Raw genomic sequence first — 22,591 nt, forward strand, 5'->3', positions numbered from 1 at the left:
TTACTATTGGGGTTAGGGTTTAGGATTAGGGGTTAGTATTATGGTTAGGGGTTAATATTAGGGTTAGGGGTTAGGGTCAGGATTAGGGTTAGGGGTTAATATTAGGGTTTAGGGTTAGGGGTTATTAGGGTTAGGGGTTAATTTTAGGGTTAGGGGTTATTAGGGTTAGAGTTTAGGATTAGGGTTAGGGGTTAATATTGGGGTTAGGGGTTAATATTAGGGTTTAGGGTTAGGGGTTAATATTAGGGTTTAGGATTTGGGGCTAATGTTAGGGTTTGGGATTGGGGTTAGGATTAGGATTAGGGGTTAATATTAGGGTTAGGGTTTAGAATTAAGGTTAGGGGTTAATATCGGGGTTTAGGTTTAGGGCAAAAGTTAGGGTTCAGGGTTAGTATTTTAGGTTAAGGTTAGGGTTGGAGGTTATTAGTGTTAGAGATTAACAGGGTTAGGGGCTAGGATTTAATGTTAGGGTTTATGGCTAAGGTTAGGGGTTAAGTGTTAGGGTTATCAAAAACGCACCAATCGGCTCCATTTGATCTACACAAAAAGGTTCAGGACTTTCTTGAGTCTCAGGAGTTTGGTGACTTGCGGTGGAGGTGTCACCCGTCTCCATAGGGAATATTTGATTTTTTTCTCTTCCAATGTTTTGGAGCTTCCAGCTACAAAAGGCTGAGGTATGAATGGGGCCTTACTGTATGTGGTGAACATTTTACATTTTTAAAATAAAAGTCCGGAGGTCCATTTTCCACTGACCCAATAAGCATGGAACCATGAGACAGGAAGCTGCTTTTTTTCCACTCACGAGCACTGTGCAAATCCTGCAGAATTTGCCAGCAATGTGGTAGAAGGATGTGCGGAGTAAGTAAAGTCAGCGGGTTTCGGCTCGGTTGTGGAGATGGTTTCCAGCTCACTGACTGACATTAATTGTTGCCTGAAGTTGTCCTGTAAAGCGTTTTCATAATTATAAAGTACAGCAATCTTGTTTTTGTGTAAACGTCGCGCAGAGCGTGACCCGAGGCGGCGCGGTCCTCACCGCATTTCTCTGTCTTCTAGGAGGGGAACTATGAAGGGAAAGGTCAACCTTTTGTCTTTTTGTTGCACATTTTTACACTGAGTTTAAAAATAATTTTTCGTGATTTATGTAAAAGTCTTTCTGTAAACTTTGCATCCATTTTATGACTTTTTTTTTTTTTTTTTAATTCTATTTTTTATTGGTTTTATTTTTGTGTTTCTTCAAATTGGGAAGCCTTCCCAGCCAGCAGAACACAATGATTACTGCTAGCAGCTATAGCCTCAGGCCAGTACCAGAGCCCAGGGCAAGGATGCAGAATTGCGCCCCCCTCCCCCACTATTAATACATGGTGTAGAAGGGTACCACCCTGCGTCTATTTTTTGCCTGTTGCCTTCACTGTGCCCAGGGCAACTTTCCCTCCTGCCCACCCCTTGCCCCTCGGGCAGTAATCCAATGTAAAACATTCCACATGTTGGTTGTACTGATCAACTCAAGTACAATCAGCCCACCCATACATGAGTCCAATGCTGAACCATCTGACTTTCAATCCATGTATGGGCGGCTTATCCTCTTCAATACCGGGCACCCCCCCCCCTCCCCCCTCTTCCTGCCCAGGACAATTTTTCAGCTTTCCGCGCTGTCGCACTTTGAATGACAATTGCGTGGTCATGCAACACTGTACCCATATGAAATCCTTATTTTTTTTTCACAAAAATAGAGCTTTCTTTTGGTGCTATTTAATCACCTCCTGGGTTTTTTTATTTTTTGTAAAAAAAAAAAAAAAAAAAAAAAAAGAAAAGAAAAAGCGAAAAGTTTGAAAAAAAAAAAATCTGGGGTTGTCGTTTTAACTTATTGACACTCCCAGCAGTTGGCATATGGCGGTGTGTGAACTGCCTGCGATTCGGGAACCCGCAATGGATTCGCAGGGTTCCCGCATCGCACCGATGTGAACCGGCACTTAATGTATTTGCAAAATTTTATAACCGAAAAAAGAAAGAAATGCATTTTTTTTGTATTTCAAAATTTTCATTTTCACAAAAAAAAAAAGAAGAAAATTTGAAAAAAAAAAGTATATGTGTGTTTGTGTGTGTATATGTGTGTACGTATGTGTATGTGTGTATGTATATATATATATATATATATATATATATATATATATATATATATATAGTTATTATTATATATATTTTTTCTTTTCAAAATTTTAAATTTTTTTCTCAAAATAGAAAACAAAATAAATAAAAATGCATTTTAAATTTTGAGTAAAAAAAAAAGTATGTATATGTATGTATGTATGTATGTATGTATATGTATGTGTGTATATATATATATATATATATATATATATATATATATATATAATTTTTTTTTTTTCTTTTCAAAATTTAAAATACATTTTTTTCTCAAAATAGAAAACAAAATAAATAAAAATGCATTTTACATTTTGAGTAAAAAAAAAAGTGTTTGTGTGTGTGTGTGTGTGTGTGTGTGTGTGTGTGTGTGTGTGTGTATGTATATATATATATGTATATATATATATATATATATATATATATATATATATATATATAAATATAATATAATATAATTTTTTTTTTTCTCAAAATTTAAAATGCATTTTTATTTTATTTTTTTCTGTTTGTTATAAAATTTTGCAAATACATTAAGTGCCGATTCACATTGGTGCGTTCCAGGAACCCTGCGAATCCACTGCGGGTTCCTGAATCGCAGGCAGTTCACACACCGCCATATGCCAACTGCTGAGAGTGTTAATAAGTTAGCGACGCCCCCGGATCAGTTTGCATATCGCAGTGCGGACTGTCAGTTTGGACAAGAATCGGATCGCATAGGTGTGATCACCCATTCGATACGATTCAGGTGCGGACCCAAAAAAAAAAAGGGACCTATGTGACTTTTTTGTCTGAATGCGATGCAAATTCAGCCATAAAATCCGAATGGCTGAATTTGCATCGCTCAGACATCGCATGTGATTTGCAGAGGAGTTCGGTTCGATTCGCATGCCATGTCTGACATTTGTATATGTGTAAACCGGGACTCAAACCTTGGATTGAGAGTAACTTGGTCTGAGAGCGTTTTGCAAGATGAGCAAAATTTGTTTACAAATTGTGATTGGTCGCAGGGATCACATGGTACCAGCAGCGGGCCAGTAGAGTAATCTGTCGGACATCGCCGGTGACAGATCGCGCGTGTGTAACGCAGGGGTGTCCAAACTATGGCCCTCCAGCTGGGGCCATAGTTTGGACACCCCTGGTGTAACGCATCTATATAAAATATGAGTGTCACTTTTTGAATTTCATTACTGAAATAAATTAACTTTTTGATGATATTCTTATCTGGAAAATTGATCGATTCGGATGTACTGACGGCCTGACGGCCTATCTCATTGCTTGAGGCCAAAAAACACCAGGACAGTACAGATAACCCCCCATGTGTTGTTGTGATTAGCTGTGATTTGCCACAGCTAATCACATGGCACAGAAAGGCTCTGTCTGTACCATGTGATCACTGTGACCAATCATAGCTAGCAACAGAATAGTACGCAATGAAGGGCATGTAAGGAAGCCATCCATTGTTTACAATTTTCATGTGATCTGCTGTGATTGGTCACAGGGATCACATGGTAATGGCAGTGAGCCAGTAAAGTAATTTTTCGGACACAGCCGGTGACAGATATATAAAATGAGTTTCCCCAATTTGAATTTAATTACTGAAATTAACTTTTTGATGATATTCTAATCTGAAAATTGATCGATCTGGATGTACTGACGGCAACGGCCATGTGATCTGCTGTGATTGGTCACAGGGATCACATGGTACCGGCTGCGGGCCAGAGATGTACCCGGAATAATGAAAGCACCGCCCAGCTGCCATTTTTCTATAGGCCGGGGTGGGAAGTGGCTAATATCCGGCGATGCACACTCAGGAGCTGGGTGACACTGTAACAGACAGAAAACGGGGCAGCATCTGCCAGACTTGTGACATTTGATGAGTCAGACTAGTAAACTGGACCTGTCATCTACATAAGTGCGTCTTTGATTTCCTCTCCAGAAGGACAGCGCCATCCTTAATCGGGTATCCTTTAGGATTACCTTCTTCATCCTGGAGATTGCATAATCATGCAAGTCCTGGTACCTGTGCCAGCCTGACACAGATCAGCCCCTGCTGCAGCCTATCACCTTGTTACTTGCTGCAAAATGACAATGTTGTTTAATCATTGGGGGGGGGGGGGGTGCTTCTTCCTGCCTGCAGCAGACTGATGACATGTTCTCAGCCTAGGAAAAAATCACCGGATTGGCACTTAATGGCTCTTGATGATAAAAGATGGAGCTAATCTGACGGGCGATCCTGCGGCTGTGACAGGGCAGGAATGTTATCTGTGAAAATCGCAAAAATGTGCGATTGCAACACACGGTGTCATCCAATCCGAGCAGCCATAGCCAGGAATGTTAGTGAATGCAAATCCCAGCGCTGTGCGACAATATAAACCAGACACAGCGTAGTGACACCTAAAGCACGACTCCGCCATTACAAATATCAAAATGAGCTGCCTGTAATATGGGGAAAATTACAGCAGCTTCAATACTCCCCTTCAATCCCGAGATTTCCCTCTGCAATACTTTATCTGTCACTAGATGTAAGATTTATAAACAATGATCATACAGGAGATAGAGAGATACAAAGTAACATTGTTTATAAACATTGATCAGACAGGAGATAGAGAGATGCAAAGTAACATTGTTTATAAACATTGATCAGACGGGAGATAGAGAGATACAAAGTAACATTGTTTATAAACATTGATCAGACAGGAGATAGAGAGATGCAAAGTAACATTGTTTATAAACATTGATCAGACAGGAGAGAGAGATACAAAGTAACATTGTTTATAAACATTGATCAGACGGGAGATAGAGAAATACAAAGTAACATTGTTTATAAACATTGATCAGATGGGAGATGGAGAGATACAAAGTAACATTGTTTATAAACATTGATCAGACGGGAGATAGAGAAATACAAAGTAACATTGTTTATAAACATTGATCAGATGGGAGATGGAGAGATACAAAGTAACATTGTTTATAAACATTGATCAGACGGGAGATAGAGAAATACAAAGTAACATTGTTTATAAACATTGATCAGATGGGAGATGGAGAGATACAAAGTAACATTGTTTATAAACCTGGATCAGACGGGAGATAGAGAGATGCAAAGTAACATTGTTTATAAGCATTGATCAGACGGGTGATAGAGAGATACAAAGTAACATTGTTTATAAACATTGATCAGACGGGAGCTAGAGATACAAAGTAACATTGTTTATAAACATTGATCAGACAGGAGATAGAGAGATGCAAAGTAACATTGTTTATAAACATTGATCAGACAGGAGATAGAGAGAGATACAAAGTAACATTGTTTATAAACATTGATCAGACGGGAGATAGAGAAATACAAAGTAACATTGTTTATAAACATTGATCAGATGGGAGATGGAGAGATACAAAGTAACATTGTTTATAAACCTGGATCAGACGGGAGATAGAGAGATACAAAGTAACATTGTTTATAAACATTGATCAGATGGGAGATAGAGAGATACAAAGTAACATTATTTATAAACATTGATCAGATGGGTGATAGAGAGATACAAAGTAACATTGTTTATAAACATTGATCAGATGGGAGATAGAGAGATACAAAGTAACATTATTTATAAACATTGATCAGATGGGTGATAGAGAGATGCAAAGTAACATTGTTTATAAACAATTAGTCAGATAAAACCTACAAAGCAACATTGCTATAAACCTTGATTAGACGGGAGATAGAGAGAGAAATTATCATTGATCAGACAGGACATAGACAAATGCAAAGTAACATTGTTTATAAACATTGCTCAGATGGAAGATACAAAGTATCTGTGAAGGTCTTTCCTTGCCTTCCTGTTGGCAGCCATCTTGGATATGTGCAGACTGCTGCCTCTTATAAACTCTGATTTTATCATCACTTCCTGGTGCCTGGGCGTCGCTCAGTGATGATGCTGCACACCTGACTATATATATCACCTGATGGGTTGCAGTCCTTGCCCTTGCTATTGTGCTCCAAGATGCATCTCTACTAGCAGTCTTCTGTTCTCTGTGCTCCTCCATGCATGACCTGACTTGGCTGAGTACTCTCCTGACTCTCGACCCCCCCCCCCCCCCCCACATCGGCAGATGACCCTTCATCGGTAGACGACCCCGCCTCGGAAGACTACTCGCTTCTGGACTCCATCCCGGCTTGGATGACTACCCGCTTCTGGACTCGACCCCAGCTTGGATGACTAGCCGCTTCTGGACTCGACCCCGGCTTGTTCCTGCTCTCACTTCCTCTCTCTTTCTGTATGTTTATTGCTGTTTGCTCCAATAAACTGCTTTTTTTTTTTTACCTTCATCCCCATGTGGTCTGGTTTCCTGGCACCCTGACAGTACGCAAGGGCCATGAATCCTGACGATGCATGTGCTCCTACGCTCCCCATGCTGGTTACCAGGCTCAATCAACAAGATCACCTTTTGGGTCAGTTCGCTCAGGCGTTGCTTGCACTAACAGCGCACCATGCTCCTGCTGCTAGGTCGGTGGTTCCTCCTGCTGCTGCTTCTGTTGCCGCTCCTGCCTCTGCAGCTGCAGTTGCTCTTATCAGAGGGATGACTGGTTCAGCACCCCTCCCGCAGCGCTATGGGGGTGAACCGAGTCAGTATCGTGGCTTCCTAAACCAAGTGGGCATTTATTATGAGATGGTTCCTCAGGCAATTCCCTCTGATAGGTCCAAGGTGGGCTTCTTAATCTGGTTGCTCTCGGACAAGGCCTTGGCCTGGGCAAATCCCTTATGGGAGAACGGTAATCCTGTGATACTCGATTACCCAAGTTTTGTTGCCTCCTTTCGTAGGGTATTTGATGTTCCTGCTCCCTCTGCCTCTGCTGCAAAGCTGCTCCTGTGCATTCAACAGGGTATACGAACCGTTGCCGAGTATGCCATCGCATTTCGTACCCTGGCAGCAGAGGTGGGCTGGAATAATGAGGCTCTGGTGTCTGTCTTCTCTCAGGGTCTCTCCGATGCATTGAAGGACGAGATTGCGGCCAAGGATCTCCCTGATGAGCTCGAGGTGTTCCTTTCTTTCCTGATTTTGATCGATACCAGGCTCAGGGAGAGACTATCGTTTAAGGAGTGCCTGCAGAGGCCTCCTACCAGATTGGCTCCTATGTTTTCTTTCCCATCCATTCCTCTCTCACCACCTACACCTCCTGGGGATGGTGCGTCTGGCTGTGAACCCATGCAGCTGGGGTTCACTCGACTTTCCGAGGCTGAGCAGGCCTTTAGGAGAGAGGGAGGGCCAGTGCCTGTATTGCGGTCTTGGTGGACATTTCCTGAAATCTTGTCCAACCCGTCCAGGAAATGCTCGCACCTAAGATCCAGTCGGGGGCAAATCTTAGGTGGAATTTCCTCATCCCCGGTTTCCCGTAAGGATAAACCGCTAATCACAGTTGTCCTCTCCTGGGCAGTGGGTTCGGTGGTTACTCAGGCGTTGGTAGACTCCGGTGTTGGCGGTTATTTTATTGACAGTATGTTTGCTACTGCGAATTCGATACCCTTGCAACCTCGTGTTTCTCCACTAGTTATCGAGACGATTGATGGCAGACCCCTGCAACCGGCACAGATTACCCACGAGATTGTTCCGGTTGATATGGCGCTAGGAGCTGTTCACAGGGGGTTGACCAGTTTCCAGGTTATTTTGTCCCCACACTACTCTATTGTTTTTGGGTACCCTTGGCTTCGGAAACCCAATCCAACCTTTTGATTGTCAATCGGTCGAGATCCTCTCTTGGTCTCCACAGTGTGACGCTGTTTGTATCTATGGGCCTGTTAAGGTACTTTGTACCTCAGATTCAGATTAAGTGCTGTCTACTGAATATCATGGGTATCAAGATGTATTTGACAAGGTGCGCGCTGGTACACTTCCTCCTCATTGTCTGTACGATTGTGGCATAGACTTGCTACCTGGTGCCATTCCCCCTCGTGGCAGGGTTTACCTTCTCTCAGTTGGGGAGAATAAGACCATGGAGGAGTACATTGTGGAAGTGCTTGCCCAGGGGGCACATTCGCAAGTCCACTTCTCCAGCGGGTGCCAGTTTTTTCTTTGTAAAGATAAAGGGGGGTGGGTTGAGACCTTGCATTGATTATAGGGGCCTCAATCGCATCACAGTCAAAAATGCATACCCGATTCCGGGTATCTCTCCGCACTGATGTTGCTGCCTATGTGGCTGCTTTTTCGGTCTGTGCCCAGAACAAATCTCGGCACCTTCCTTGGGGACCTACTGCATACCATTCCCAATGGGGAGCGTCCCTAGTCTCACCTGGCCATGGATTTTTTTGTGGAACTTCCCACGTCCTGAGGTTACTAGGTTATCCTCCATGGTTGTCAACCGGTTCTCCAAAATGCGCCACTGTGTTACCGCTCAGGAGCTTGCCTCAGGGTTTTCCAGGGAGGTCTTCCGTTTACACGGGTTGCCTAAGGAGATTGTCTCAGACCAGGGGAGCCTATTTGTCTTAAGGTTCTGGCACGCCTTTTTCTCCCAGTTGGGTATTCGACTCTCCTCCTCTGCCTATCATCCACAGTCCAATGGTGTCGCTGACCATTCCAACCAAGCTCTGGGTCAATTTCTCCGCTGCTATATCTCTGGCTATCGGGACAATTGGCTTGATCTGCTACCCTGGGCAGAGTATGCCAGAAACTCTGCCATCAACTCGTCTTCCGTAATGTCTCCATTCATGACCAATTATGGGTTCCAACCCGCTGTGTTGCCCGAGTCGTTCTCGCCACAGAACATCCCGGCTGTGGAGGATCATCTTGGTGTCCTCCGTTCCTCTTGGGTGCAGATTGAAGAGTCTTTACAGATCTCTGCACAGCATCAGAAACGTCAGGCAGACCGGAGACGTTTATCTGCGCCTTCGTACTAGGTCGGGGAGAAGGTGTGGTTGTCCACCCGTTATCTCAACCTCATGGTGCCCACTCCAAAACTGACACCCCATTTTGTTGGGCCTTTTTGGCGTCCTCCGTAAGGTAAACCCGGTGGCCTATGCCTTTGGTCTTCATCCTGGCATGCGTAGCCCCAATGTTTTTCACGTGTCACTTTTGAAGCCACTGGTTTGCAATCGCTAAACTTCTTCACTTCCTCGCCCTCGTCCCATTCCCGTTCGCAATCGTGAGGAGTATGAGGTTAGCAGCATTTTGGATTCTCGTCTGTTCTAAGGTCAGGTTCAATGCCTCATGCGCTTTAAGGGTTATGGTCCTTAGGAGCGTTCCTGTGATCCCTCTGCTCATTTTCATACTCGCGCCCTTCTCCGCGCTTTCCTCAGAAACCGTATTTTGCTCCACGAAGGAGGGGCTGTTGAGGGGAGGGTACTGTCAAGGTCTTAGCTTGCCCTCCTGTTGGCAGCCATCTTGGACGTGTGCAGACTGTTGCCTCTTATAAACTCTGATTGCATCATCGCTTGTCTGCTGCCTGGGTATTGCACAGTGATGATGCTGCACACTGGACTATATCACCCGATGGGTTGCAGTCCTTGCCCTTGCGTTTGTGTTCCAAGGTGCATCTCGGCTAGCAGACTTCTGTTCTCCGTGTTCCTCCATGTATGACCTGGCTTGGTTGACGACTCTCCTGGCTCTTGACCCAGCATCGGCAGAGGACCCGACATCGGTAGTCTACCCACTTCTGGGGTCGACCCCAGCTTGGATGACTACCCGCTTCTGGACTCGACCCCGGCTTGGATGACCACCTACTTCTGGACTCGACCCCAGCTTGGATGACCACCTGCTTCTGGACTCGACCCCGGCTAGGATGACTACCCGCTTCTGGACTCGACCCCGGCTAGGATGACTATCCGCTTCTGGACTCGACCCCGGCTAGGATGACTACCCGCTTCTGGACTCGACCCCCGACTTGGATGACTACCCGCTTCTGGACTCGACCCTGGCTTGGATGACTACCCGCGTCTGGACTCGACTTAGGCTTGGATGACAACCTGCTTCTGGAATCGACTCCTGTTTGGTTGGCAACCCACTTCTGGACTCGACCCTGGCTTGGATGACTACCTGCTTCTGGACTCGACTCCGGCTTGTTCCAGCTCTCATCTCCTCTCTTGCTGTGCGTTTATTGCTGTTTGCTCCAATAAACTGCTTTATTTTACCTGCAACTCCGTATGGTCTGGTTTCCTGGCATCCTGACAGTATCATTGTTTATAAACATTGTTCAGACCAGATATACATTTTTTTTTTCCCTTAAACTAAAACCAATTAAAGTATAAAAAAAAAAAGTGTTTTTCAGTTTGGTTACAGTTTTTGGTTTGCTTAAAAAAATAAGTATCCTTCAAAAATGACATGTTTGTATAACTTTGTTATCTTAGGTAAGGACATGTTGTTGCTGAATAAACCGTCTCCTAGCAGGAATGTGAAGTTTGCTCAGCTTCGGGCGGGGGGGAAGCTGAAGGATTAAATAATATAAAATAAAGATACAAAGTAACAATTATGTAATTCTTCCATACTCCATAGACAGTTTCTCTTTTAGACTTTCATGTGTGTTTATACCCTGCCCTGTGTAGCCCTATTTTTTTGGAAAGGCGCCCGGTGACCCGCATTTGTGCATGCACGCAGGAAGCTCCGCCCACTGCCTACACTCATTATAAAGTTTTGCAGTGCAGGAAACATCATCCAGACACACCCGATCTAACCGGCCCGTCTGCCTGAAACTGGAGATGGTTCATTCATTCCCTGACTATTCAAAACGTGTGAAAGATTCCCCAGGACGTCGCCCCGAATTAACCTGTAACGCGAGCCCTGAAACGCCGTGCGCAGATAAATCTCGGCTCTCCCAGTCGGCGTTAACCCCCCTTCATGCCTGCGTGCCAAGCCGCGCACCTATATTGGCCTGCCCCTGGCCGCGCTCCCATCCGATAGGGCTGCCATGTGAATATCACTTTCTCTCCCACATCTGCCGCGTTTTATATTCCGGGGAGATAACGCCGCCTGCATCACCTCGTCACCAGCGTCTCCAGTGCCCTTGTCTCGGCCCCGACACGCTGGCGTTAGAGAGTCAATATTGACTCTTCCCAGAATGTCTGATCTTTCCTCTCCTTATCACCTTGTATACACACATCTCCCAATCTGCCGCACCGCGGCCTCTGCCAAGCAGCCACTTACTGCTGGATGTCGCCTTCTGTGCCAAGATCCCCTTAGTACCGGCAAGGGTAACCTAGATCAGTGCCAGCTGTTCTGTTTTCTATGTCTCACAGACTGTGCCAATCACAATGGTGTATGAGCACCGCACTGGGCACCATGCCATTATTCTTTCTTGTAAACAAGCACGGGGGTCACTGCTCAAATCGCCTATGTACTTATTTCCCATTGACCTCAAACGCAATCTGTTAGCTGCTCATCATATCCTGCTGCACCCATATTCCATCTCTGCACCCTATTAGACCCATAATCCACCTCCGTACCTTACTTGACTCATAATCAATCTCCTGTACCTTACTAGGCCCATAATCCATCTCCTGTACCTTACTAGGCCCATAATCCATCTCCTGTACCTTACTTGACTCATAATTTATCTCCTGTACCTTACTAGGCCCATAATCCATCTCCTGTACCTTACTAGGCCCATAATCCATCTCCTGTACCTTACTAGGCCCATAATCCATCTCCGTACCTTACTTGACTCATAATCCATCTCCTGTACCTTACTAGGCCCATAATTCATCTCCTGTACCTTACTAGGCCCATAATCCATCTCCTGTACCTTACTAGGCCCATAATCCATCTCCGTACCTTACTTGACTCATAATCCATCTCGTGTACCTTACTAGGCCCATAATCCATCTCCGTACCTTACTTGACTCATAATCCATCTCGTGTACCTTACTAGGCCCATAATCCATCTCCATACCTTAGTTAACTCCTAATCAATCACTGTACCTTTATTAGGCCCATAATCCATCTCCGGCTCATAATCGGTGTACCTTCTAGGCCCATAATCCATCTCCGTACCTTACTTGACTCATAATCCATCTCGTGTACCTTACTAGGCCCATAATCCATCTCCATACCTTAGTTAACTCCTAATCAATCACTGTACCTTTATTAGGCCCATAATCCATCTCCGGCTCATAATCGGTGTACCTTCTAGGCCCATAATCCATCTCCGTACCTTACTAGACCCATAATCAATCTCTGTACCCTTCGAGATTTATAACCCATCTCTGTACCCTTTTAGACCCATAATCCATCTCTGTACCTTACTAGAACCATAATCCATCTCTGTACCCTACGAGATTTATAACCCATCTCTGTACCCTACTAGACCCGTAATCCACCTCTGTACCTTACTAGACTCATAATCCATCTCCGTACCTTACTAGACCTATAGTTCATCTACGTACCCTATTAGACTCATACATCCCTGTACCCTACTAGACCCGTAATTCATCTCTGTACCCTACTAGACCCATAATTCATCTCTGTACCCTACTAGACCCATAATCCATCTCTGTATCCTACTAGAACCATTATCCATCTCTGTACCCTACTAGACTCCTAATCCATCTCTGTACTTTACTAGACCCATAATTCATCTCTGTATCCTACTAGAACCATTATCCATCTCTGTACCCTACTAGATCCATAATCCATCTTCATACCTTACTAGGCCCATAATCCATCTCTGTACCTTACTTAATTCATAATCCATCTCTGTACCTTACTAGGCCCATAATCCATCTCCATATTTTACTAGACCCATATTCCATCTCCATACCCTACTAGATCCGTAATCCATCTCTGTACCTTTTTTAGACCCATAATCCATCTCTGTACTTTACTTGACTCTTAATCTATCCCTGTACTTTATTAGTCTCATCATTTTATCTCTGTACCCTACTAGACCCATAATCCATCTCTGTACCCTGCTAGATTTATAATCCATCTCTGTACCCTACTAGACTCCTAATCCATCTCTGTACCCTACTAGACCCATAATCCATCTCCGTACTCTATTAGACCCATAATCCATTCCTGTACCCTACTAGACCTGTAATCCATCTCCGTACCTTACTGGACCCATAATCCATCTCCGTACCTTACTGGACCTATATCCATCTCCATACCTTACTAGACTCATAATCCATCTCTGTATCTTACTAGAACCATTATCCATCCCTGTCCCTTACTGGACCCATAATCCATCTCTGTACCCTACTAGAAACATTATACATCTCTGTACCTTACTAGACCCGTAACCCATCTCCAAACCCTACTAGACACATACTCCATCTCCATGTCCTACTAGACCCATAATCCATCTCCGTACCATACTAGACCCATAATCCACCTCCCTACCATACTAGACCCATAATCCATCTCCCTACCATACTAGACCCTTAATCCATCTCTGTACCCTGCTGCACCCATAATCCATGTCCATACCCTACTAGACCTGCAATCCATCTCTGCTCGTTACTAGATTTATAATCCATCTCCGTACCCTACTAGACCTGCAATCCATCTCTGTACCCTGCTGCACCCATAATCCATGTCCATACCCTACTAGACCTGCAATCCATCTCTGTACCCTTCTACACCCATAATCCATCTCCAAACTCTACTAGACCCATAATCCATCTCCATATTTTACTGTACCTGTAATCCATCTCCGAATCCTACTAGACCCATAATTCATCTCTGTACCCTACTAAAACTATAATGTATCTCCGTACCCTACTAGTTCCATAATTCATCTCCGTACCTTACTAGATCCATTAATTTGCAATGTGGTACCTTTGCCAACCTTGTCACAGTCCATGGTCCATCTTTCCATGCTGTCCTATACTCATCAAGCTGTGCCAAGCTCGGCAGTGTCAGCTCTCCTTTTTCCCCTACATCATTGAATGTGTGCCAAGCACTCCATAGTAAAAATCTGGCTATCTACAATCTTCTTTATGCTATGCTCTCAGTACTCTGGTCCCTGTTGCATGCTGGCACTATCATTCTGCTCTATTTATGCATGGTGACCCTTGCCACCAAATGCCAGCACCAGATGCCCACGTATCTCTTTTTCACCAATGGTGCCAGCCTCATACAGCTCAGTGCTCACATTCCATGGCGATACCATCTTCCACCAGCTGCTTCCACACAGGTGCCGTATTCCTCGGCATTGGCTACTTGTGTCAACCTTGCCACAGGCCACATATCCAGCTATGTCAGGCTAGTTATTCCCACTGTTCTTTATGCTATTTTCTCTGGTTTCAACCGCGGGCTGGCACCGCCATCCTGCTCTTCTGCCACACTAAGACACCTTTGCCATGGAATAGTGACACCAAACGTCCTCGATTCTCAGTGCCCGCCTCATACAGCTCAGTGCTGCCAGTCCATGGTGATGATGCCGTCTTCCACCCGCTGCTTCCACACAGGTGCTGTAGTCCTCTGCATTGGTTACCTGTCCCAACCTTGCCACAGTCCATCTTTCCTATACGTGTCCACCTGTGCCAGGCTAGTTATCCCCACTCTTCCTTATGCCATGTTCTCTGTTTCAAGCTTCAGGCTGGCACCCCATCCTCCTCCTACTGCCACACAAGGACACCTATGCCATGGAACAATGACCCCAAACGTCCTCGTTTCTCAGTGCCCGCCTCATACAGCTCAGTGCTGGCAGTCCATGGTGATGATGCCATCTTCCACCCGCTGCTTCCACACAGGTGCTGTAGTCCTCTGCATTGGCTACCTGTCCCAACCTTGCCACAGTCCACGCTCTATCTTTCCTATACGTGTCCACCTGTGCCAGGCTAGTTATCCCCACTCTTCTTTATGCCATGCCAAGCCTCAGGCTGGCACCCCTATCCTGCTCTACTGCCACACAAGGACACCTATGCCATGGAACAATGACCCCAACCATCCTCGTTTCTCAGTGCCGGACTTGTACAGCACAGTGCTGGCCGTCTATGACCGTGCCATCTTCTACCATCTCTTGAATCCCTGTGCCGCCTGTGCCATACCAGCCTCAGCACGCTGTGTGCTTAAAGGTTCCTTCATCTCCGGCCCACACAGCCGGGACAACCTTCCGATGGTTAAGCAGTTAAGAGGAACTGCGGTCGATGTTTTTCTTAGATATACACATGAAAGACGTCAGTGTTATGTATAGGTAATCTTATCAGTGTGTATATTGTGCATTGTTCCTGTGTATCGTCATTGTATACCGAGAAAGGGGCGGCCATATTGGATTGTTATATAAACCAAGAGCATTTTTTTTTTTTTACGGTAATAACTTTATTTTTAAGGTTATAACAACAATGTGACTGTCGATGCATGTGACGTGCAGACTATAGAGACAGGTCCACTTTAACCCCTTAACTCCGATATCCGGCCTTGGTTCAAGGGGTTGTAGCAGGGTGATGCCCGCAGCTAGAGGTGTCACCCCGGTACCTTTTTATAAGAGCCAGCGGTCAGCTTTCTTGTAATAACAACCGATGCGGCTAATCAGCCGCTTGGCTGTTATTACAAGCAGCAGGAGGGGACATCCCCCCGCCTCCCAACTTGCTGCCTTCCGTGGCTCGGCCGGGAGGCCCGAGCGACCAGCCGACATGTCTACCGGCTAGCCAAAGACCCGAACAAAGCCGGATTTGGCTCCAATTGGGTCTCCGATATAGAAACCCGGAAGCGACGTCATGACATCACTCCTGGGCACTGGAGCCTTAAAGGTGCCAGATTTTATAAAAAAAAAAATTACAGCATTTAAAACAGCCAAACTTGGCGTTTTTGAATGCTTTTTTTAAGTGCAGAGGAGGGATGTGGGGTCTTTCAGACCCCCGATCCCTCCATACCTGTCACTGCCTATTACTGTCACAAGGGATTCCTTGTGACCGCAATAAAAATGATTAAAAAGAAAAAAATGTAAAGACAGTATAAAAATAAATAGGGAAAAATTGAAAGCGCACCGTTTATCCGTGCTTTCGCGCAGAAGTGAATGCATAGGTAAGCACGCCCGCATATGTAAACCGTGCTCAAACCACACATATGAGGTATTGCCACGATTGTTAAGAGTGAGATCAATAATTCCAGTCATTATTACAGTGACAGTGCATATTTTTAGCACTGATTACTGTAGTAATGACACTGGTCCCCCCAAAAGTGTCAGTTAGGGGTCCAATCTGTCCGCCGCAATGTCGCAGTTCCGCTAAAAATCGCCGATCGCCGCCATTACTAGTAAAAAAAAAAAAAAAAAGACATTTCCCCTAGTTTGTAGATACGATAACTTTTGCGCAAACCAATTGATATTCAATTATTGGGGTTTTTTTTTTTAGCAAAAATATGTAGCAGAATACAAATTGGCCTAAAATGATGAAAAAATTGTGATTTTTAAATTTTTTTTTTTTGGGAATGTTATATAGCAGAATGTGAAAAATTTTTTTTTTTTTTTTTTTTTTTCAGAATTGTCGCTCTTTTTTTTTTGTTTATAGTGCAAAAAATAAAAATAGTTTAGGTGATCAAATACCACCAAAAGAAAGCTTTATTTATAGGAAAAAAAGGACGTCAATTTTATTTAGGTACAGCGTCGCATGCCCGCGCTATTGTCTGTTAAAGTAATGCAGGGCCTAATCTCAAAAAATGGCCTGGTCATTAAGGGGGCAAATCCTTCCGGTCCTTAAGTGGTTAAAAGTCGCTGCGACTTGAGCCACATTGATTGGAATTGCGGCCAGTGAAATAAGTGGGTTGTCTTGCGACTTTGTGTGTGCTTTTGAGTAGAGAAGGGTTGAACCCCAGTAAAGTTTTTTTTTTTTTTTTGCTGTCTGTGTCACCTTCCCTATTCGTCACCGGCCCTCAGGATCTGTTCATAGCATGTCACCGGGAGAAGGCGTATTACCGCGCACTTTACCTCATTGCATGGCAACGCGTTTCACATGCATTGGTATGATACTATGTCAGTCATTAGAATGGCACTCCATTGCAACCCGGAAGATGGACATGCATTGCAGCGTAGCACGTTGATATGCGTTGCGTTAAGCTGCCAAAAATTGGTGTATGCAGCAAAGATATCATTAATGCAACACAAAGGGGGATATTATATATATATATATATATATATATATACACACACACACACACACACACACAGACACATATATATATATATATATATATATATATATATATATATATATATATATATATATATATATATATATATATATATATATATATATATATATATATATAAATAAAATATATAATAAATAACTGTATATATAAAAATATAATATATACATAATAAAAAACTGTATAGATATTAGATATATATATATATATATATATATATATATATATATATATATATATATATATATATATATAATATAATATATAAAAAACTGTGTATATATATATATATATATATATATATATATAATATTTTTTTTTTTTTTTTTAATATATGAGACATTTATGTGCCCGTTTTTTTTTTTTTTTTTTAAATATATTTATATTACTATAACTATTATAGTTTATATATAGCTCTATGTATATATATAGTTCTATGTGTGTGTGTGTGTATATATATATATATATATATATATATATTAAAAAAAAAAAAAAAGACAACCACGTAAATTTCTCAAGCATTCACACAGCTGTCAAAAAATCGCCATAGTTTGTCATACGTTCAGTGGGTTTAGTAACTTGTCTAATATGTTCATTTTGCATGCTCATCAGCTCCATCTAGTGGCCACATTTTTAGTATTTTCCTTATTGTAGTATTTCAGGAAAATACCACACAATGGCCACTAGATGGAGCCGACAATCATAGGAAGTGAAACATATTTAGACCCATTATGGGGATTTCTCGGGAATGCTTGATACTTTAATCAACGGGCCCTTAAAATAAAAACCTTTGAGTTGTCACAGAACAGGAAGAGAGGAGAAGTCTTCTAATGGGAATGCCTGTTTTGGTGACCTCAAACTAGGAGGAGAATTTCCTTACTTTAGAGAGATTTTATCTCACTTCCTGTTGCGTGTTGAGACAGTAAGTAAAGGAAAATCTCCCCCCAATGGGACAGTGAATCCGAGGAGATTCCTAGTATTCCAGAGACAGCCAGGCGGAGCCCCACCCCCCCCCCCCATGTCGTTTGCTCTGTGCAGGTTTCCTTTAGTCTGTGAGTGTGCCCCCCCCCCCCCCCATGCTATCCCACCTTAATGTTGCCTGTAGAGACTTCTTGATTGGCTGGTAAAAGGGAGGCGGGGCCAAAGTCACAACTTGGTAGACACAGATCTTTACTGGCACCAAATTAGTGGCATCTGCAGTGTTGGTGATCATTTTATGATTTTGCATGGCGTGGGGGACCCCCGTCGGGGGGAGATTCCCCTAACTTCCTGTCCCTGGGGTCACTACAAATTGTGAGGAGAGTTCTCTCCAACCCTTCCCCCACCAACATCTTAAACTTTCCACTTTGTGACCCCCCCCCCTTCCCTCTTCCTCCCCAGTCTGTTCTGTACAATGCCAGTCTTCTAGGACAATAGACAAAGGGTTCCGTGCCACCTGTACCTGGCAGCTGCTCCATTGTCACATGGCATCTCGCTCCCGGCGACACGGAACAAAGGACAAATGCCAGATTCCCCGCCATCACCGACACAATACACCCAGCTATCACACACACACCCTTTCTTCTCCCAGCCAGCGATGGGTGGCCACCTACTGGCTGAAAGATGAAATCAGGCTTGCAGGGAGAGCGCCTGCTCTGGAAAGGGGAGGCGGGGAGGGCTAAGGGTGGGCGGTAACAGTGTGGTGATGTCATTAGAAGAGCAGACCTCAGGGATTGGGGGAAAATGATTTAGGGCCCCAAGAAATAATGGGAACTGTTAAGGGCCCCATGATTTGGGGGAGGGGAGTGGGAATCGTTTAGGGCCCCAGGAATTGGAGGAAATGGTTTAGGGCCCCAGGAATTGGAGGGGGGATAGTTCAAGTCCCCAGGAATTGGGGGGGGGAATAGTTGAGGTCCCCAGGACTTGGAATAAATCGTTGAGGGCCCCAGGAATTGGGGGGGGGGGAATAGTTCAGGTCCCCAGGAGTTGGAATAAATAGTTGAGGGCCCCAGGAATTGGGGGGGGGATAGTTTAGGTCTCCAGGAATTGGAATAAATAGTTGAGGGCCCCAGGAATTGGGGGGGGGGGGAATAGTTGAGGTCCCCAGGACTTGGAATAAATTGTTGAGGGCCCCAGGAATTGGGGGGGGGGGAATAGTTCAGGTCCCCAGGAATTGGAATAAATCGTTGAGGGCCCCAGGAATTGGGGGGGGGGGGGAATAGTTCAGGTCCCCAGGAGTTGGAATAAATAGTTGAGGGCCCCAGGAATTGGGGGGGGGGGGATAGTTTAGGTCTCCAGGAATTGGAATAAATAGTTGAGGGCCCCAGGAATTGGGGGGGGGGTAGTTTAGGTCTCCAGGAATTGGAATAAATCGTTGAGGGCCCCAGGAATTGGGGGGGGGGATAGTTCAGGTCCCCAGGAATTGGAATAAATAGTTGAGGGCCTCAGGAATTGGGGGGGGAATAGTTCAGGTCCCCAGGAATTGGGGGGGGGGGGATAGTTCAGATCCCCAGGAATTGAAATAAATAGTTGAGGGCCCCAGGAATTTTTTGAGGCGGGGGGATAGTTTAGGGTCCCCAGGAATTGGAATAAATAGTTGAGGCCCCCAGGAATTGGGGGGGGGGATAGTTCAGGTCCCCAGGAATTGGGGGGGGGGATAGTTCAGATCCCCAGGAATTGGAATAAATAGTTGAGGGCCCCAGGAATGGGGGGGGGGGGATAGTTCAGGTCCCCAGGAATTGGGGGGGGGGGGATAGTTCAGGTCCCCAGGAATTGGGTGGGGGGATAGTTCAGATCCCCAGGAATTGAAATAAATAGTTGAGGGCCCCAGGAATGGGGGGGGGGGGAATAGTTCAGGTCCCCAGGAATTGGAATAAATAGTTGAGGGCCCCAGGAATTGGTGGGGGGGGGGGGAATAGTTCAGGTCCCCAGGAGTTGGAATAAATAGTTGAGGGCCCCAGGAATTTGGGGGGGGTGAGGGCCCCAGAAATTGGGGGGGGGAATAGTTGAGGGCCCCAGGAATTGGGGGGGGGGGGGTAGTTCAGGTCCCCAGGAATGGGGGGGGGATAGTTCAGGTCCCCAGGAATTGGAATAAATAGTTGAGGGCCCCAGGAATTGGTGGGGGGGGGGGGGGAATAGTTCAGGTCCCCAGGAGTTGGAATAAATAGTTGAGGGCCCCAGGAATTTGGGGGGGGGGGTGAGGGCCCCAGAAATTGGGGGGGGGGGAATAGTTGAGGGCCCCAGGAATTGGGGGGGGGGGGGGTAGTTCAGGTCCCCAGGAATTGGAATAAATAGTTGAGGGCCCAGGAATTGGGGGGGGGGGGTAGTTCAGGTCCCCAGGAATTGGAATAAATAGTTGAGGGCCCCAGGAATTGGTGGGGGGGGGGGGGAATAGTTCAGGTCCCCAGGAGTTGGAATAAATAGTTGAGGGCCCCAGGAATTTGGGGGGGGGGGGTGAGGCCCAGAAATTGGGGGGGGGGAATAGTTGAGGGCCCCAGGAATTGGGGGGGGGGGGTAGTTCAGGTCCCCAGGAATTGGAATAAATAGTTGAGGGCCCCAGGAATTGGGGGGGGGGGTAGTTCAGGTCCCCAGGAATTGGAATAAATAGTTGAGGGCCCCAGGAATTGGGGGGGGGGGGATAGTTCAGGTCTCCAGGAATTGGAATAAATAGTTGAGGGCCCCAGGAATTGGAGAAAAAAGGTTTTGGGCCCCAGAAATCTGAAGACAAATAGTTTAGGGCCCGGGAATCAACTGGCCCAGCAACGCCCACTCCTCCAGACTGACCTCCACCTATCAAGGCATTTTGATATTCACACAACTCCACCCAAGAGACCGCCCACTGCCTGCATCAGGACTGAGGGCTCTGGAGAGGAGTACTGAGGCTGGGTGCTGGCATGTTTTCAGGAAGCCATGTAAAGCTCCTCCCACCAGCTGTGATCTGCCTGCATTACATAGAGAAGCACAGAGACCCAGTGATGTGTAATATAAGAATAAAATAAGATGTAATGAAACCTGAAAGGTTTTATTTATGAATCTCATTATCATGTTGATTGGGGGGGAGGCAAAATATAAGCAGATTAATCTCCAGCTTTGAAGTCAGCCAGTAAAGAGGGATCAGCTTTACTCCAGATGTTTCCTCATTGATCCATGGCTGACAGTGCCGGACTCTGCTACTGCCTACATCCATCTCCGCTCCCCGCTCTCCCCCGCTCCCCGCATGACTCAGACCACTCATTTCCAGTAACAAATGTTTGGGGGATAATAAAGGGGCGGGGCCATTAGCACTTTGATATACGAGGAGCTAGAAGAAGAAATAATGGAGTTCCAAGCAAAGGTTGGAATGGATTGTACAGCCGGAAAAAAAAATGAATGATTGCTGGCTGTGCAGCTGGAGGAGGGAGACTCCCTGGCTCACCTTTGTAACGTGTTGTATTGTTGAATATTGTACAATGGAGGGAAGAATTGGGGGGATTCTCGGCTCTGACTGACGCTCCATCTTTGTGTCTCCGCAGTCACTCTTATGAACACCAAACTGGAGACCTCCGACCTGCGCTGGACGACCTTCCCCAACGTGGATGGGCAGGTAATGGCGGCTCCTGTCACCGATTATATGGGGGGTTCTGTCACCGATTATATGGGGGGTTCTGTCACCGGTATATGGGGGGTTCTGTCACCGATTATATGGGGGGTTCTGTCACCGATATATGGGGGTTCTGTCACCGATGTATGGCGGGTTCTGTCACCGATATATGGGGGGTTCTGTCACCGATGTATGGCGGGTTCTGTCACCGATGTATGGCGGGTTCTGTCACCGATGTATGGCGGGTTCTGTCACCGATATATGGCGGGTTCTGTCACCGGTATATGGGGGGTTCTGTCACCGGTATATGGGGGGTTCTGTCACCGGTATATGGGGGGTTCTGTCACCGGTATATGGCGGGTTCTGTCACCGGTATATGGCGGGTTCCGTCACCGGTATATGGCGGGTTCCGTCACCGGTATATGGCGGGTTCCGTCACCGGTATATGGCGGGTTCTGTCACCGGTATATGGCGGGTTCCGTCACCGGTATATGGCGGGTTCCGTCACCGGTATATGGCGGGTTCCGTCACCGGTATATGGCGGGTTCCGTCACCGGTATATGGCGGGGTTCTGTCACCGGTATATGGCGGGTTCTGTCACCGGTATATGGCGGGTTCTGTCACCGGTATATGGCGGGTTCGGTTACCGGTATATGGCGGGTTCTGTCACCGGTATATGGCGGGTTCTGTCACCGGTATATGGCGGGTTCTGTCACCGGTATATGGCGGGTTCTGTCACTGGTAATGGCGGGTATACCAAGCCTCACCACATTCTGTTATGGCACACCTAAAGGCCTAAAGGGGAACACTAGCCAA

The 22,591-nt window shown here is 45.6% G+C and overlaps 1 protein-coding gene and 1 pseudogene across 4 annotated transcripts in view; both read left to right on the forward strand.

Moving 5' to 3' along the window:
* Window positions 1-22,591, forward strand: part of LOC309552161 — a 517,672-nt pseudogene that overhangs the window by 273,549 nt on the left and 221,532 nt on the right. The window lies entirely within an intron of this gene.
* Window positions 1-22,591, forward strand: part of EPHB4 (EPH receptor B4) — an 80,209-nt gene that overhangs the window by 32,621 nt on the left and 24,997 nt on the right. The window contains exon 2 of one of the 3 annotated variants that reach the window (XM_082256222.1): window positions 21,708-21,778. The exons of the other annotated variants lie outside the window; for them this stretch is intronic. Coding sequence (XP_082112348.1) covers window positions 21,708-21,778 — 71 coding nt within the window. The remainder of the gene's footprint in view (window positions 1-21,707; window positions 21,779-22,591) is intronic. 3 annotated transcript variants of the gene reach the window in all.

This window comes from Pelophylax lessonae (assembly GCF_965119305.1).
Source record: "Pelophylax lessonae genome assembly, chromosome: 4".
Classification (NCBI taxonomy): Eukaryota; Metazoa; Chordata; class Amphibia; order Anura; family Ranidae; genus Pelophylax; species Pelophylax lessonae.